Genomic DNA, 19,516 nt, shown 5'->3' on the forward strand with positions numbered 1-19,516 from the left:
TATATTATTTAATTAATTTACTCATTTATCCATACACATATATATATTTTTATTATATTTATAGTGTTACAAGTCCAAGTGAAACCAAGCAACAGAATCAATAAATTGGATCTATGAAAAGAAACTTAATGAGAAATCTACAATAAAAAGTCTACAAAAAAGAAAAACTACGTTTTTGATACTGGGAGATTTTTCATAAGATGAAAATGTAATCAGGAAAGCCAAGAAAAAATCAGCCATAATAGTTACAAAGGAAACAAAATTTAAGTGAACTATAAGAAGGTATAAACATCATTTTGAGATCAAGAAATAAATTATTTTATATAACAATTTGATGGAAAAGAGAATGAAAACAAATCTTGGGCACTGTATATCAATTATTGCTATTAGATGTCAATATATTCTTCAAAGATGATCGTGAATGAAGTAACTATTAAGATAATTTCAATTCAATTCAATTTATTTATTTTTTGAAGTAACTATTAAGATAATTCAATTCAATTTATTTTTCCCTTCTGAATACAATTCAAAGCAGTTACATGGACTCTTAAGCAATAAAGTTTATACAATTGAATCGACGAGTTAAAAGAAACAATATAATATACTTACTAAAATCAAACAACAAAATATAGAACTATACTAAACAATAAAACTCTTGAGCTATCACAATTTTATTCTTGTATCAGATAGGAAAGATCTTACATAGGCAACAAAGGCCTGTGCGTAAGCTCGAGTTATCATAACAATATGCGTTATAGGTATCTATTTTAGATCTCAATTTTTATTAGAAGAACTATAATTATTACAGAAGAACTATAAACATTTTGATTAGGTTACTTATCATGTCTTATAAAGTTTTTATAGGAGTTTCTTTTAATATATTACTCAGCGCTACGCCCTAAACTACCCCAACCTCACCTCAACCACCAACAATGGTGTCATTACTTTTATTAATAAGGGCGTTTCCGTCAGACTTCACGGAATTAAAAAAAGCTGTTCCATGGAAAAAAGAAGCATGCGTACAAGAACTGACAAATAGTTTTTGCTACAATTTCTCTGGTAGAGATTATTTTTCTGCCTTGCCAAGCAAGACTGATGCGATGTAGATTAGCATTTTTTTTCAGGGGCGTTTTTGTGAGATTTCTGAGCGCTTTAGTGAGGTAGCCTACACGTTATAATGGCAGTAGGCCTATTTGATCAACATTGATGTTCTATCCTTGTCGACAAAGCAGATAGCGCCATCCTTGTCTATCTCCGCAACGTTGCCCGATCGTTTTCAAGCAATGTAGAAATAAAATAATCTTAATTATGAAACTTTGTTATTTAATTATTGAAGAAGAGCTTATTTTCTTGGCGAATGAGATATGAATTATTATTTTTAACAAGAATGAACAGTTAATATCACATAAACCACTGTTTCCTATAGAAGGCACTGGCATGGCAGAGAATCGACAACGCTGTTCTCCTATCTTTCTCAACTTTATTCATTATACTAGTAGTTCTGTGAACAGTAGACCTCACGCAGTATTTTCATCCACAAGTACCAGATGTCAACTGTTTTAAATGTTAACAAACTCAGTTCACGTTTGAATTTGTATTCCATCTTCTCTATACTTAAAAAGGCTAAGCCCCGACAGACTGAATCACACCACAGCCCAAACTACTGACCTAAAAACTTGAAATTTTGCACGATTGTTTATGTTAGCCTGAAAACATCCACTAAGAAAGGATTTTCAGAAATTTTCCCCCCTGAGGGAGCTGAGGCCCCCCCAAAATTTTGTACTTTTTACCGCTCATTGCACAGCAAAGTCATGAGGAACTTTTTTTGTTCCGCTAAGAAAAAATTAGATCTATGCAGAAAAATTTCGATGAGGAGCACGGGGGGGTCCAGGAGAGGGCATTTTTCGAGATGTTTTTAGTGCCATCGTAAATTTGGTACTACTATTAGGCTTGTTCTGTTTTAGATCATTTATAGATAGTTTCTTTAAAAGTATATTATTTAATTAATTTACTCATTTATCCATACACATATATATATTTTTATTATATTTATAGTGTTACAAGTCCAAGTGAAACCAAGCAACAGAATCAATAAATTAGATCTATAAAAAGAAATTTAATGAGAAATCTACAATAAAAAGTCTACAAAAAAGAAAAACTACGTTTTTGATACTGGGAGATTTTTCATAAGATGAAAATGTAATCAGGAAAGCCAAGAAAAACATCAGCCATAATAGTTACAAAGGAAACAAAATTTAAGTGAACTATAAGAAGGTATAAACATCATTTTGAGATCAAGAAATAAATTATTTTATATAATAATTTGATGGAAAAGAGAATGAAAACAAATTTTGGACACTGTATATCAATTATTGCTATTAGATGTCAATATATTCTTCAAAGATGATCGTGAATGAAGTAACTATTAAGATAATTTCAATTCAATTCAATTTATTTATTTTTTGAAGTAACTATTAAGATAATTTCAATTCAATTTATTTTTCCCTTCTGAATACAATTCAAAGCAGTTACATGGACTCTTAAGCAATAAAGTTTATACAATTGAATCGACGAGTTAAAAGAAACAATATAATATACTTACTAAAATCAAACAACAAAATATAGAACTATACTAAACAATAAAACTCTTGAACTATCACAATTTTATTCTTGTATCAGATAGGAAAGATCTTACATAGGCAACAAAGGCCTGTGCGTAAGCTCGAGTTATCATAACAATATGCGTTATAGGTATCTATTTTAGATCTCAATTTTTATTAGAAGAACTATAATTATTACAGAAGAACTATAAACATTTTAATTAGGTTACTTATCATGTCTTATAAAGTTTTTATAGGAGTTTCTTTTAATATATTACTCAGCGCTACGCCCTAGACCACCCTAACCTCATCCTAACCACCAACAATGGTGTCATTACTTTTATTAATAAGGGCGTTTCCGTCAGACTTCACGGAATTAAAAAAAGCTGTTCCATGGAAAAAAGAAGCATGCGTACAAGAACTGACAAATAGTTTTTGCTACAATTTCTCTGGTAGAGATTATTTTTCTGCCTTGCCAAGCAAGACTGATGCGATGTAGATTAGCATTTTTTTTCAGGGGCATTTTCGTGAGATTTCTGGCCGCTATAGTGAGGTAGCCTACACGTTATAATGGCAGTAGGCCTATTTGATCAACATTGATGTTCTATCCTTGTCGACAAAGCAGATAGCGCCATCCTTGTCTATCTCCGCAACGTTGCCCGATCGTTTTCAAGCAATGTAGAGAAAAAAAATCATAATTTATGAAAATTTGTTATTTAATCATTGAAGAAGAGCATATTTTCTTGGCGAATGAGATATGAATTATTATTTTTAACAAAAATGAACAGTTATTACCACATCAGATAAACCACTATTTCCTATAGAAGGCACTGGCATGGCAGAGAATCGACAACGCTGTTCTCCTATCTTTCTCCACTTTATACATTTATACAATAAGTACATTATCAAAATGATAGGGAGAGGAAAAATAAGGTAGACTTGTGCTATTCCTCTCCCAAATTTAGATAACATATAGTCCGAAATAGATTAAGGCTATTCGGTACCCTTTTTTATCATTTAAATTGGATAATATTTTTCAATATAATTGTTAAAATCATAAGAGTGAGAAAAAGTGGCAACTGAAATTTTTCAAGTGGTCCAATAAGCGAGTTATGGGTTGTTGAGGTGCTAACTTTCCTGACTCCGTTTCTTTCCAGTTCATAAATGGTTTCAACTATATTATTGGAACCTCTCTTCAAAATTCAAAAAATTTATCTTTCCAAACTAAAACATTTTATTCCCCATATCGTCCATAAATAAAAAAGTAGTAACATATTTTTTGTAAATTCGATAACTTGTTTATTTTGGCATTAATCGCAAAAAACCGAATATTAGAACAAAGCCAATGATATTCTGAATGTATTAAAGAAAAACTCCAATGGAAAATACAAAACCGTTTATGATCTGGAAAGAAAACTGAGTTTAGCACTTCAACAACCCATAACTCCCTCATTAGACCACTTAAAAATTTCAGTTACCACTTTTTCTCACTCTTATAATGATCTTAACAATTATATCGAAAAAGATTATCCTATTTAAATAGAAATAAAATAGTGTACCGAAGAGACTTAAGTCTTGTAGTTCTTCAATTCACAAAATTTTCAGTCCTCAAGTATATTCACAAAGGAGATTTTCAAATTTAGATGCTTCAAAACTAAACATAGAAGAAATATTTCACATTATTATGACTAAAAATTGAAATATTCAAATATTGAAAACATAATTTTGAAGAATTACTGAAAAACAAACTTAATTCTAAATGCACAGCTTTACCATTATAACGTGGACCTCATCATAGCAATTTTCCAGTCTAATAAAGCTTGCCAAGAGTAGAATTAAATTTTTGCCCGGTGGTGTTTTCATCAGAGTTGATGGGGGGAGTCCAGAAGGTGGGTGTTAGGGTGGTGGTTGGTGGTTGGTTGTAGGGGGGGAATGTAGATTAGTTCCGTAACGTCGGGCCGTTCAATTAGCGTACATCATTAGGCTCAGTGCAATCACCTTGCCTGCCATCAGTCAAGTGAAGGCACACAAACAAAACAATTAATTAAGTCCTGATAACACGGACACGAGAGCGTTCTTCGCCTATTGTCTTCCTAGATTCTTAACACATCCTGTGGGTGTAATAAAATATTGCGGTTCATCTGTGTCTTCTATTGTCTTGAGTACTAATAAAAACAATATGTTTGCCTGTTTTTCTGTTGCCCTGCTATTTAGTACTTGAATAGGATTTCTACACAGAGAGTTTGAAATGTAACATTCATTACTTAATCATTTAACAAAAGTTAAATGTAACATTTCATCACATTACATTCTATACATTCTGTTTCAACCGTACCTAAACTGTCTATACCTCATCAAACTTATAACCATTCATGCACATATCTCCAGAAAAGCCATCATCAACACTGGAAAGACACAAGTAGTTAATTCTCAGCTAAACTGATTCTAAATATTCAATTAATAGATTAGTCTGATTATCCTGAGTTATTGGTAGATGAAAGAATACTCTAACCCTAAATGTATATTTTGTGAATAAGCCTGCTTCAAGTTCCTACCGGTAGAATTACAAGGTGCCTTTCCTAGACACCTAGAAACAAGAAACATGGAGAAGAATACAACATCATCGAAAAACTGCAAAACCTATAGTGCGATTCACTTTGAACTGTCAGCATTCCCAATGAATAACATCAAAGCTGCCCATTCAACCAATGCTGACACCTACAGCTTGAAGTGAGTCTCACAATAATTTATTGATTAGTTCAATTTCCTACTTGAACCCAAATCAATCAAATTTGTTTATCAATGAAGTATTCAATAACACTTGAAGGAGATTTATAGGTAAAACTGTAATCCAGTGGTTCTCAAAGTGTGGGGCGCGATGAATGCTTAGCGGGGGCGCAAAGCTTGGTTGGAAAATGATTTAAATTTACTTCTAAGATAATTACGATAAGCTATCTTTTTATTTTTAAAATTACATGTGAGTAATTTTTACTCAAAAAATATTTATATCAATCGTATTGTCAAATTCAAATTCTCAATCAATAAGTGCTCCCTCAACGTGATAGAAAAAGAAAACCTCATTGATCTCCAAGGTGACTTTGCGCTTAAAATGAAGTTTGAAGAATATTCTCTTACATCCTCCTGGATTGGTGTGCAAAAGGAACACCCAATTTTCAGTGAAAAGGCATTGAAGATATAGACTCCATTTACTAAATTTATCCGTGTGAAACTGGGTTTTCTGCTCTAGCTGCCATGAAAAGTGAATCTTAGACCAAGACTGGATGTGACCCAGGAACTTAAAGTAGCGTTATCGGAGCTGACACCTCGTTTAAACAAACTCTATGCGAAAAAACAAGCTCATCCTTCACACTGACGCTTTTTGTATTGTTAATTTCTATGGGAAACAAAAATAACTATGTACTATAGTACTTAGCTGTAGTACCTGGATAAATTATAATTTATTGCTTGTATAAAATGTGTCGTTTTATTATGATTGAAACTATTGCAATATTGGGTTATGTATAGAGTGTGCAAAACTCAACTAAATAAATATTGAGTGTAAAATATGTAGGTATATACGTACGTATATGTATGTATATGTACAACAAATGTATAGTAGTCTATGCTTATACATATAGGGGGTCCGGCTTACAGCTGAATTATGCAGGGGGGCTTGAAGTAAAAAGTTCGAGACAAAGATGATTCAAAGACAACCCCTTACCTCACCTTAGTTACTGGTTTCTGTAATATTGATTATGTTGATTGATCAACTCACCTGAGAAAAGAAATCACTATAAGTACTTTACCACATAATTTATTACCCATACAAAATTACGTACAATAAAACGCAATAGTTCTATGAAATTACGCCAGTAAAATCTTAATTAACCAATATGTCCTTGGAGATTATAATGACCAGTAAAATCAAAAGTAAAATGTAGGCAGAATACTGTAATAATTAGGCTAAGAGCTTGGAAAAATATAATGATCAGTGGATTCAGTAGTGGAAACTTATACAAAGAGTTTAAGTCAGGATATCTCATTGAGATTCAATCTCAATTGATTATGATTTAGTGTTCAGATGTTTATCAGCCTGCAACGAAAGCTTGATGACGTGGAACTTGACGAACTGAATGGCTCAACTTCTCTTTTCTTTCAGTATCTCTAGAAATGCTCAACTTGATGAACTGAGAATGTGAGGAACTGAGACGATAAAATACCAACGCGTCCACGGAGGGAACCAATTTACTCTACTTCCTTACTACTCATGCAATACGACTTCTTTCGGCTTGTATACTTTCATTTCCGCGAGATATTTTTACATTCAACCGTATTAGGCTCAAATAAAATCGTTGCCATTCTCTTAAATCACTCAAAGCCTGCTCAAGAGGCATTACTTTTTGAAACCATCAAGATTTATGATTTATACCATTATAGTTTCAGGCTCAGATATACACACTAGAACATCTATAATTTCACTGTAAAAAGTGTTCATCAGATCATGCTATAGGAGAATTAGAAAGCATGGCTTGTTACAGAAGTTGAAAGTAGCTTTGATATAATTATTGCTAGATCTGTTGGGAAAAAGTGTGATGAGCTTACTATTTCTTATAGTCAGCACCTGATTAACATTGGTTTCTCAACTGGCAAACCAGATAGCACTATCCTTTTCTGGCTCCGTACTGTCTTAAATCGTTTGTATGTTATGAAGGAATTCAATGAACTGCCAGAATAATTCCTTTTCTGATCATGTAATTTGATTTGTGTGCTATGAAATGTAAATTAATAAATAAAAAACTATTCTGATCATGTAATTTGATTTGTGAGTCATGAAATGTAAATAAACAAATAAATATCATTCTATCTCAATAATTATTAAGGAAATATATAATCAAATCATGAGAAGAAGGTTACATTTTTTGGTGAATAAAAAATATTTGGAGCTGAACTGATCTATAATATTAATCAACAATTAATATTTCATCAGAAGCCGTGAACCTCGATATAGTACAAGGTGCGCCAGAGAACTTACTTATTTGAAAAAAAATCCCGTACGTTGAATTGGTCGTATAGAGGGGCAGGTGGGGGCGCATCTGGAGGGGGAAGTTCTCTAGTTTATCCTTCCTCAAGTAAATTAGACATCAAACTCTGGTCTAGAGAGCAGCGGGCCTTCGCAGTTTAGAGCTTCTTTTCTAATGGTCGATCACCTTCCGCGCTCGATTTGAAATTTCTCCCCACAGACTCGTTCCTGGCCATAATACGATTCTGTCGTAGGTTAACTCTCATTTCAGCAGTTTGGAAGTGTCGCTAAACCCAGAAATGGACTTCAACGAACCATCAGAACTCCAGAAATATCGAAAGAGTGATGCAGTCAGTTGTGCGTTCTCCCAGGCGTTCGGCTCGCAAACACGCAGCTGCTATGGCAATTTCTGACTCCACTGTTCGACGAATTTTCCATGAAAACCTTCAACTTCATCCCTATTGGCTGAACGCGATGTTGTTGCCCGTCAAAATGCATGTGATGCTGATTGTCAACCTGCCTGAAGACGCGGTCATTTTTTTAGTGACGAAGCTCATTTCCACATGCGATTCGTCAATGCGATTTTTTTATGGGGTTATTTGAAATCTCTGGTTTATGTCGATCGACCACGGACCATAGCACACCTCAAGAACAACATTCGCGACGCCATTGCCAACATACCGATTGTTATACTGCAACGAAATTTGAAAAATCGACTTCATCAGAGTATGCGCAATGGGTGTCGCCATTGGTCTGATGTCATTTTCAAGACTGCATGGAAAAAATTGAGATATTGTGATTTCATATAAAAAATTGAAAGAATATCTGAAGTACTTTTGTTTTTATTGACATTTCAAATAAGTAAGTTTCTCTGGCGCACCTTGTACATCTCAAGGGACTGCTCAATAATGTATTATTACCAGGTCAGTAATAAATTGGGGTGTACTATATATAAAGGTTGAAAGCTATTTGTACGTTTCAAAGGACAGCAGAAAAAATGAACTATAAAGGGGAATCTACTATTACAGTATTATATCAATGTTCCACTGTATACCGGGATGAAATGATTCACAGCTATCATTTCCACTTTATTTATTTATTTATTTATTTATTCATTCAACATAGACAGATACACATAATCATGAAATGATTGGAAATGGAAAAATGATAATAATTTTATAACATGAATCTCACTATAGTCTTATTCCTCAAGTGTCAAGTGTAAGAGAGGGTCGTCTGCGCCTTAAATTCACCCTCCTGGGATTGAAATAAAGGCAGCAATTCAATTCCTCCAAAGTCTAACCTCCAAAAGTATAAGGAAATATTCGCTATTGGGTCATTTGCATAAAAACTCTTCCGTCGAGAAGACTAGAAGAATTTCGGCTGGACAAGAGAGGTAGAGAGATAAAGAGAGAGGAAGAGAGTGAGGGGGGCAATCGGGCCAGCTTTCTTTTGACTAGTAAGCCAGTCAGTCGTGTGAATCACTCACGAGGTCTGTTCAAATTTCATGCTCCATTGCGCATGACAACAATAGAGCCTGCAACGTCTACTGAAGCTGCATCAGAAATATTTTCTTCGGTAAGGAGCGAGTGAACGAACTCAGATTTGGTTTCTTCCTTGAATTCTTTCAGAAATTCTAGCATCAGATCGTTTTTCAGCAATGTACAAACAAAATTAGCTAGTGATCCCTAAGTTGGAGATCTCGCTCATGAACTGCTGTATTTATTTATTTGAGATACATATGTGAGCACAAAGATAATATCCCATAATAGCTCTCTTAACACATAATACAAGTGAAACAATTGTAATCTTTGAAACCCGCAAATTTTAATTATAAAGAGTTGGTAAGAATTATGGAAACAGCTGAATATTTATTTTACAATAATAATTTGAAAAATTTGAAATGAAAAATAACTCTTCAAAAATTACTCTGTCGCTTCAACATCTTTGTCCCTTATTTGAATCCAAAAAAGTGTAAATTTAAAGTATTGTGCTCACTATAACCTTAGTGTCCGGTTTCCCATTAGGGAACTTTATACTATACACGGCGAGGTTGAACTACCCTTGGGTCTTCCCACCATTGAAAGCCATACGCTAATAATAATAATAATAATAATTTGAAACCAAATTCATTTTTTTTTTAATGAGAAAATGGTCATGTTACACATGATTTCGATACAGAGTTCAACAATGATGTCACTACCTGACAATTTTTTTTATTTTTAGATTGTATAGAATTAGTATTATAGTATTATAGTATTATTAGTATTAGTACTGACAAATTACCTATCAAATGAGATTTTTTCCAAAACATTGATGTAATCCTACTATATTAAGCGAGAAATTTCTGTATTTATATATCTGGTTATTTATGTTTAACGGATCTCGAAAACGGCTCTAACGATTTTCACAAAATTTGGAACATAGTAGGTTTATGATAAAGACTCGCGCTTCGCGCTCGGCAGGGGGCTTCGCCCCCTGCACCACCAGTAGGGTGGGTTAGCAGCCTCCGCGCTTCGCGCTCCGGCTGGGAGGCGGGCTTCGACCGCCTAGTCGCCTTTTATGACTGTATAGGATTGGATAGCAGCCTCCGCGCTTCGCGCTCCGGCTGGGAGGCGTAGGTTTATGATGAAGATTCGATTGCTCTAGGTTTCATCCTTGGGAAAACTCGCTGAACGACATTAAAAGGATAATTCATCCTCGTCTGGAACAGCTGTGGATAGTAAAAAAGTGAGTGAGCGAGTGAGTATGTGAAAAATCAAATATTGCATCCCCGAAATTCATAAGATGATGTATAGCCAACTGTGAAATATTAAACGATCATTTTAGAGAATTGTGTTCTGTTTATCAATAAATAAAAAAAATAAAGAGCGAAGCTCGGAGCCCCGATAGTGATTATTAAATAAATAGATAAATAAATAGATAAATAAGTTCTAAGAGAAAATGAATGGCGACCCATAAAACACCTAAAATTGATAGTCCCTTGATCTAGATCCGTGAGAGCTACATTGTTCAGCTAGCGTTTAGCATGTTCCAATACACTCCATGACATTGTATTCAGCAAAGAGCTCTTGAGATGTGCAATTTTGAACGCACGACCGTTTCGATCAGGAAAGGCCATTGAATGAAAGGGATTGCTGCACTGAGGATAAAGACTCCAGAGTTATGGAACCAACCGGTTTACCTTGGATGTAACCTTTCTGCATCCACTTTGGTGTGGGTATTCAACATAGATATAAACTATGGTTAAACAATCATCATATATATATAATACCATCAGCATAGGATCAAATCACTGCACGTTACAACATATCTATACACATCAAAGTGGGTATTGAACATAGATATAGATTATAATTGAACACTCATTATATATGTGACACTATCAGGATCACATCTCTGCACGGTATAACATATCTTTATACATCAAGACAGTACAGTATACATTTCCTTTACAGCTATTATCCACGGATATACAATTTGCTAAAACATTTATTATATCTGTGATATTACTAGCAAAAAGATCACAGCCCAGCACGGTATGAAATATCTATATAGATTTGGATGGAGTTGTTCATACATACATATTTCTAGGGAGCATTAGTGGTAGAGAGAGAGAGAGAGAGAGAGAGAGAGAGAGAGAGAGAGAGAGAGAGAGAGAGAGAGAGAGAGAGAGAGAGAGAGAGAGAGAGAGAGAGAGACAGACAGAGAAAGGGCGGTAGACAGTTACACTACACTAAGCAGGAACAAAAAGGCACAGTGATTCACGAACTGGTATTTTATATTCTCCAGTTTTTTGCAGGTAAATCGACAAACAAATTACTTGTAGCTTCGTTGCGCTGTACATCAATAGATTTGGTACAAAAGTTTGCACAAAATGAGCAAACTATGGGTTTTGGGCCTGGAGAAGACCTGTATCAATAGATTTGGAATAGACACACAAAAGTTAGAATAAATTTATATGTTTTTAAGATATTATTGAATGATTCATACGATAAGTACATCATGAAAAATGATAGTGAGAGAAAAAAATAAGGTAACCTTGTGCTATTTTTCTCCCAAATTTAGATTATTATTTTATATACCTATATTCATGTTTTTGATTAATATAGGTATTTTAGGTGTGGGCATCACACAGAGAGCGGTCAGCGGTCAAAGCGGTCTTAGAAGGATATATATAACTGTATAAAGATATCCTTCTAAGACCGCTGGAACTCGGAACGCCTGACCGATTGATTCTTTATTGATTGATTACCGATCACTGTGTGCACACACCCTTCAATAATACATTTGAAATTGAATTATTCATGTATGATGTAAATTTTGAATGAAAAATTGAATTAAATTTGTGGAGATACTGTAGAAGTTAAGTACTAGAACAGAATAGAATAATTCATTGGCCATTAAGTAGACAGTTTACAATAGGCTGATAAGTAGATACTATAAAAGACATATCATTACAATTTACTTGTTGAATTAGAATGGAAAATCATACAGATTAGACATAATATAAAAATATAAAAAAAGTTTGCTGCAACTATCCCTATAGAGGTCCACGTTATAATAGCATTATTTTATCAACATTGATATTGCTATCCTTGTCTATCATCTGACAAAGCAGATAGCGCTATCCTTTTCTAGCTCCGCAATGTTGTTAGATCGTATAGACCAAACAATTTAGAGATATAATAAATTTAAAAATATTTATCTCGATTATAAAAAATTGTTATTCAATCATTGAAGAATATATTTTCCTGGCGAATGAGATATAATTTATTATTTTTAACAAGAATGAACAGTCAATATTACATCAGTTACTTATACCAATATCAACTATTTCCTATAGAAGGCAGAGACATGACAGAGGATCGGCAATGCAGTTCTCCTATCTTTCTCCACTGCCATTATGAAGTGAACCTCACTATAGGTTAGGTATATTCCTAGGTACTGTATATTCCTAGGGCTTGATATAATTCATCAAATCTTATAAAAGTCTGCTCTAAAATCCAAAAACATCGTGAATAGCCATGGTGTCAAATCCAATTTAAATACCATTCTCTATATCCTCAATAATATTATTCCTAGTGTCTGCTAAATTATGGGTTCGGATCTCTTTCAGCTTTAGTATTTAAGATTCCTTTCAGCTCATAAACTTGAGCAATATGACTTCCTTGAAACAATTAATGGCTCCTTCAGATTGTCTTGAATATAGTGAAGTCCACGTTATACTAATGGCAGTGAAGAACGCTAGGAAAACAGTGTTGCCGATTCTCTGTCTTGCCACTGCCGCCTATGGAGGACAGCTGATACCGGTATATCTTATTATCATTATTTAATTTATATCTAAAAAAAAATAATTTCAATAAGCCCATATTGTATACAAGACTTCCTAGACTGATTATTGTGAATTATTTTTTATATTGTGACACTATCCTATTATATTAAGCGAGCAATTTCTGTATTTATATATCTGGTTATTTTTATATCTGGCTATTTTTATATCTGGCTATTTTTATATCTGGCTATTTTTATATCTGGTTATTTATATATCTGGCTATTTTTATATCTGGTTATTTATGTTTAACGGATCTCGAAAACGGCTTTAACGATTTTCACAAAATTTGGAATATAGTAGGTTTATGATATAAAGATTCGATTGCTCTGGGTCTCATCCTTGGGAAAACTCGCTGAACGACATTAAAAGGATAATTCATCCTTGGGTGAAACATCTGTGGATAGTAAAAAAGTGAGTATATGAAAAATCAAAATATCGCATCCCCGAAATTCATAAGATGACGTATAGCCAGCTGTGAAATAAAAACACGATCATTTTAGAGAATTGTGTTCTGTTTATGAATAAATAAAAAAAAACGAGGGAAGCTAGGTGCCCCGATATTTTATATTGTATGAATGTAATGATAAATAAAGAACTTTTTGATCTGATTTGATTTGATATTTATTAGATATCAAGATTATTATTTGTACAATGATTATTATATTGAACTTTACATTTGCTGTGAATATATCCTATATTGGATTTCCTTTAATAACTGAATAATTATTGACTTTCAGATGCTCTCATAAATAAATCCATTACATTCCCTCATTAAATAGATTGATGAATAAATTTTAATTTTAATTTCCTCAATGAATCAATGTGAATTGAAACATTTGATTCAGTGATCAAACAATGACGAACATCTATAAGCAAGATCTGTTTTATACATATTTCAGTATGAATATCATCATCTTTAGTAGACGTGAATACTAATGACCTCTCATAACGTCTGATACAGCTAGCTATTAAGCGAAAACTATCGTAGACTTGGAAATGATCCAAAATGTCTTAAACGAGCCTATTCAACTGGAATATAATTATGTGAGAGCCTTAATTTATGACATAGTAGACTTGACAGACAAGTAAGGAAAAATTATGTTAATTATATTTTTTTGATTAAGGTCGGTTTAGGTTTTTAGTGAGTGTAATAAGGCATCATATATTCATCTATTTCACTATCTATGACGAACTGCAAGTAATAATAATCCGTTTTTGAACTATTGTCAACGATACTATAGTCTATTTTTTTAATATTAGTTATTAAAACTAGTACTCACTGTACTCAGTGCTCAAAATGGGTTTAAATAATCCGGAAGCACTCCACAGTGAGTACTAGTTTTAATAACTAATATTCAAAAATTAGACTGTAGTATCGTTGACAATAGTTCAAAAACGGATTAGTATCATATATCACAGTACCGATTTTATATTTTGGAGTTTTCGGTTCTTCAAGTTTCCAGTTTCAAGAGTTCTCAATTTATAAACTTTCCAGCACGTCATGTTTTCAGTTTGTCAAGTTTTCAATTCGTCCTTCCAATGTCTTTCTGAGTAGCTGTTCTGTTTCTGGGTAGCTTTTTACCTGATGTTATTTCAATTTTTTACCATAATATAGTGAGTAATCCTATATTATTTGATGATTTTTAACTTTACAACAGGTCAGCAATGTTGAGGGTTAATTGAAGAGAGGGCCGGCTGCGCCCTAACTTCGCCCTTCTAGGTTTTAAATAAAGGCAACTAATCTACCAATCAATCAAACAATGTAGGCTAATACTTTGCTTGATTGGTCGTAGATAAAGTAGATAGAGTAGTGTATGTACAACAGTTTTATTTGGTATTTAAAGCACTCATGAGATGTTTCAGGCTCAACTCACACTTACGCGACTCAGGTCGAGAAGAGACTCGACTCTAGTCGAGAGCATATGTTTTCAAATGGTGACGTCGCGGAGACTAGAATCATCTTCATCTACGACCACTCAAGCAAAGTATTAGCCTACATTGGTTGATTGATTGGTAGATTAGCTGCCTTTATTTAATACCCAGGAGGGCGAAGTGTGAGTTGAGCCTAAGACACGCGTTGGCTCGCTATTCTCACTCATTTGTGTCTTAATTCTACATCTAACTCGTGCGTTAAAGACCCTTATTATAAAACTGTTGTATAAACTACTATTTTTCGATGTTTAGCTCACCTGTTGACAAGTGAGGAACAGCGCCACCCACACGAAAGCACCGGCAATACACTGCGCCATCTTGGTCTGCAGAAAAATGGGGTCCGCCACAGGCCCCACCGTAGACCAGAGGGGTTCGCTGCTCGACGCAACCGCCCCCGGGGTGGGCACAGTGCTGCTGCCTCCGCCCCCAGTCATCAGTGACGTGGAGGCGGCACTTGAACTGGAGTCTTTGCTTGTCACGTTCAACGTCATCCTCGCTGTAGATTGTTGGTCACTATAAAAAATAAGGAAACAAACTTTAAAAAATCAAGATAAGTGATGTAATCACTTAATCACAAGTATATTTTTGGTTGATTACTGCAAAAAAATAAGAAAAAAGTATTTTCACAAAAATGAACATGATAAGGCCCGCCGCAAAGTAGACCCACGCTAATCCACCCAGGCCGTAGAACGTTTTGTAAACTATTGATTATTAAAAATGTTTTAATAATTCGACATTATTTAATTTTGATGATTTTAATTAATTTTGATGATTTAATAATTAATTATATATAATTTTATATTGACAGATGTACGCGCCGCGAACATGAGCAATTCACTTTTAATCAGCTGATTAAAGCTGATATCTGTACTTTTAATCAGCTGATTAAAGCTGATATCTGTACTTTTAATCAGCTGATTAAAGCTGATATCTGTACGCATATATATACGTATATCTGTACGCACCTTAAGCTTTTCTAGACATCTGTGAAATACATGCAATGGATAATTCACTTGTCAGCTGATTGATTATGAATGATTCTATAGCAATGGTTTACAAAACATCCCACGGCGTTGGTTGCTTATCATGGATTAGCGTGGGTCTACTTTGCGGCGGGCCTTAGTGATGTAACTTGATCACAGTAGAAAATACGATAAGAACAGGAATTGCAGAGAATAAGAACTTGATTGTAAGGGAGATGTTGTGGTATTACTCCATAATAGAAAAGTAGTTTTTAAACAAAAAACTTATAGAAAATAAGAAATTGAAGATTGGGGAGAATTAAGCAGCTAAATTGAATTACATTTTTATTCCATGAATTGAAAAATAATGAATGTGTATAATTGAAAATAAGTCCAAGAATGTGTCAAAAAAAGGCAAAATGAAAATTTGCACAACAGTTTCAAGACCAATAGTAACATATGGGGCCGAAGCTTGGACATTAACTAGAAGAGAAGGTCTGTTACAGAGCAATGCAAAAGAACAATTTTAAAAATAATTTTCGGAGCAAACAAGGAAAATGAAATAGGTAAGGAGGATAAGAACAAACGAGGAACTAGGAAGATTGTTCGAGGAGACCATCATTTCATCTGCTGTGAAAATTATTTATTCATCCTTTACAATCAGCCCCATGACAAAGAAACAGACTACAGTCCAAAACTTCTTTTCATCCCAATTTCATAAAATAAATTGTCCAAATAAAGGTTATGTGCGACTAATCTTTTCAGTTCTTCACTAACTTCCACATTGAAACAAAACACAAACCCTTAAAACAACTAAATTAGAATTTAGAATTATGAGGCTGAGATGGGCTGATCATGTGCACAGAATGCCGGAACGGATGGTGCCAAAAATGGTGCTGGAAGGCAAACCCGGAGAAAGAAGACTTCAAGGAAAACCAAGAAAGTCAAGCGGTGGGTTGACGATGTGGAAGAGGATTTGCGAAGACTGGGTGTAAGAAGATGGAGAAGAATAGCAGAATGTTGAGAGAGATGGAAGGATGTGGTTGTGAAGGCTAAGTCCCTACATGGGCTGTAGTGCCAATAATGATGATGAAATAATGAAAATTATAAAATACTGAATCTATTTATAAAGCATGAGAAGTCTTCATTCAGGCCCATGTTAAATTAGGAAACCGGGCTGGATCTTGCCGCCAAGTGCTCAAGCTAATCGCGGGGCAATAGTTCATATTGCATTCTTTACACTAGGGACACCAGCTGGGCACCAGATTCGAGCGGCCGGTTGGAGTCTCATTCGCGTCACCAGCACCTACACCACTGTGACACCAGGACTGGTGCTTTAAACACGACACCAGCATTAGTTTCCAAGCTTGATTTACACACGGACATCAGGATTAGTGTCCTAGATTCATTTACACACGGAGACCAGGATTAGTGTCCCAGCTTCATTTACACACGGACACCAGGATTAGTGTCCCAGCTTCATTTACACACGGTCACCAGCATTGGTGTACCAGCTAACTTTACCCACATAGTGTCCCAGCTTGATTAACACACGGATACCACTGATTTCTCTCTGTATTTCTTCCTAAGTACCTAGCTTATTATATCAGAACACCAGACTGAGTTTCCAGAGAGATACCAATAATGTCCTTGTGTAAAGCAAGCTCGGACACCAGTGAGCCACCAGTAACGATTACCGGGCATGTGACCCAAGTAAGAAAAGAGCCGGCCAACAAATCCTGGTGTCCATAGACAAGCATATATCATAGCTATCCTGCCGAAATTCATCTTATTGGAGAGTGGCAACCACAGAAGACCGGAAATGGACTAGGGAGACAGTCAAATAATTAAAGAAACATAGGATCTGTCACTGATAGGTCTAAGTGATGAATAAACTACAATATTTCAATGTGAAAAACTCTTTGTATAAGGAAGGCTCATAAATATAGCCTACTGTTATACAAAATAAGGATAGTCTTTCTTTAGATGAATTTATTTTTTTGCAAATGTCATTAGCCTATTATTTTAGAGTAAAGTTTTACATTGAAAGATTCTACCGCTTTATCAGTGGGAGGAGACCTTCTTTGTTTTGTTCAATTTATCTTATAACTTGGTATTCTTTTTCAGTCCACTTCTGGTCTTCTGTTGTTATATAACAAAAAGTATTATTTATTATAAAAAATAACCATTGTCTGGGATGTAATATTACTAAACACAATAATATTTAATTTAATAATCAAATTCTTATGTTTACAGCAAAAATATAAGTTTACAAACTCCAAACAGTCATATTTTGCAACTGAAGATGTTCCTAACATAATAATTTGCGTGCAAAAGAAGCGTCTTCAACTAACATATGTTTTCAAGTTCCATATTGAAGTCTAAACTCAAAGATATTGTCAATAATAGTTGTTCTAGTCATTCAAATCATTAATCTGCAATTGACAATATGACAAACATTATTTTTGAATTAAGAGAAATGATCTCTGTCAGATATCATTGACCCAATCTATAAGAATTCCCTTGACCCCGACCCCTTTCAGTGATCAATCGATCAAACCTTTCTGAATCTTCGCTTCTGCCACTAAAGGAATATTGCATTTTTACAATTTAAACGCCTTGGAAACAAAAATATTTAAAAATTTAACTATGTTGAATAGTAGGTAAACAAATAATGATTATATCAATACCTTTGTCAAGAGTATACGCTATCTCCTCATAGCCTCAATAGGAATCTACTGAAATCACTCTCACTCATAAACTGCACTGTTGTTTAAACTAACACTGATTTTAGAAATATAAATTATTTTAATCCTAGCGCACAATATTCCATTTCACACAAATAATTCACTTTGTTACGAAAACAATTCGCACAACCTTACCCGAGGACCGACATAACGGAACTATTCCCAATTCTGACAGATGGAAGCAGAAAATCAGTGCTTGCACAGAATCGATCTAACTTGATCTATGCTGAATTAGTATTTGCGTAAATTAACAGAATTTGAACAAATATTTTCCGAGAATAATATTTTAGTGTCTTTTTTATCATTTGGAATAGGGTTTCAATCTAATGTGAATAAATTTCAGTTTGAAATTTGATACCAGCAAACTCTTACATGTCTACCACTACAACCTTACTTCCACCGCGAAATTTGAAATGCATAATTGCATCTCGCAATATAATAGTGGTGTATTTCTGATGATTTTTTCAACAGTTCTGTCAATTCAAGTAGAGTAGAGTAGATCTTAGCTTCCCTGGAGGTTTTTTCACAATCCAATAAAATTAATGTGAAAATTAAACTTAGCCTGTATTTCAATTTAAAAACTGAATGTTCAAACTTCAAATTATGGTTGGTTTACACTGAGAAATAAAATTTATGAAGTGAAATGATAAATTTATGAAATTTACTGTCAGGAACTTGAACATTGGGAACTAATTGAAATGATTGTTAAATTATAATTATTTTACTCTATAGGCTAACGTAAAATATTATTGCCACGAGCTACAAAACAGATCATAGCATAAAGAAATCATGGGTAGCCTACTTTCCCTATTTTATTTTAAGGTAGAAGCAACTCTAGTCAAGGGCTGTGCCCTTCACTAGAAAAAACTGCCAAGACCTATGGAAATAAAATGCACTGTTTTTCATGTCCACTGAAATAA

General features: G+C 34.1%; 1 protein-coding gene across 2 annotated transcripts in view; it reads right to left on the reverse strand.

Annotated features, from left to right (window-relative positions):
- The window catches only part of LOC111051711 (transmembrane protein 184B), a 71,430-nt gene extending 52,659 nt beyond the window's left edge, over positions 1-18,771 (reverse strand). For both annotated transcript variants that reach the window (XM_039427702.1, XM_039427703.1), the window contains exons 1-2: positions 18,540-18,771; positions 15,145-15,400 (exon numbers count right to left, since the gene is read on the reverse strand). In XM_039427702.1, coding sequence (XP_039283636.1) covers positions 15,145-15,378 — 234 coding nt within the window. In that variant the 5' untranslated portion in view covers positions 15,379-15,400; positions 18,540-18,771. The remainder of the gene's footprint in view (positions 1-15,144; positions 15,401-18,539) is intronic.
- Positions 18,772-19,516: the final 745 nt, after the last annotated feature.

Source organism: Nilaparvata lugens, chromosome 5 (assembly GCF_014356525.2).
Source record: "Nilaparvata lugens isolate BPH chromosome 5, ASM1435652v1, whole genome shotgun sequence".
Classification (NCBI taxonomy): domain Eukaryota; kingdom Metazoa; phylum Arthropoda; class Insecta; order Hemiptera; family Delphacidae; genus Nilaparvata; species Nilaparvata lugens.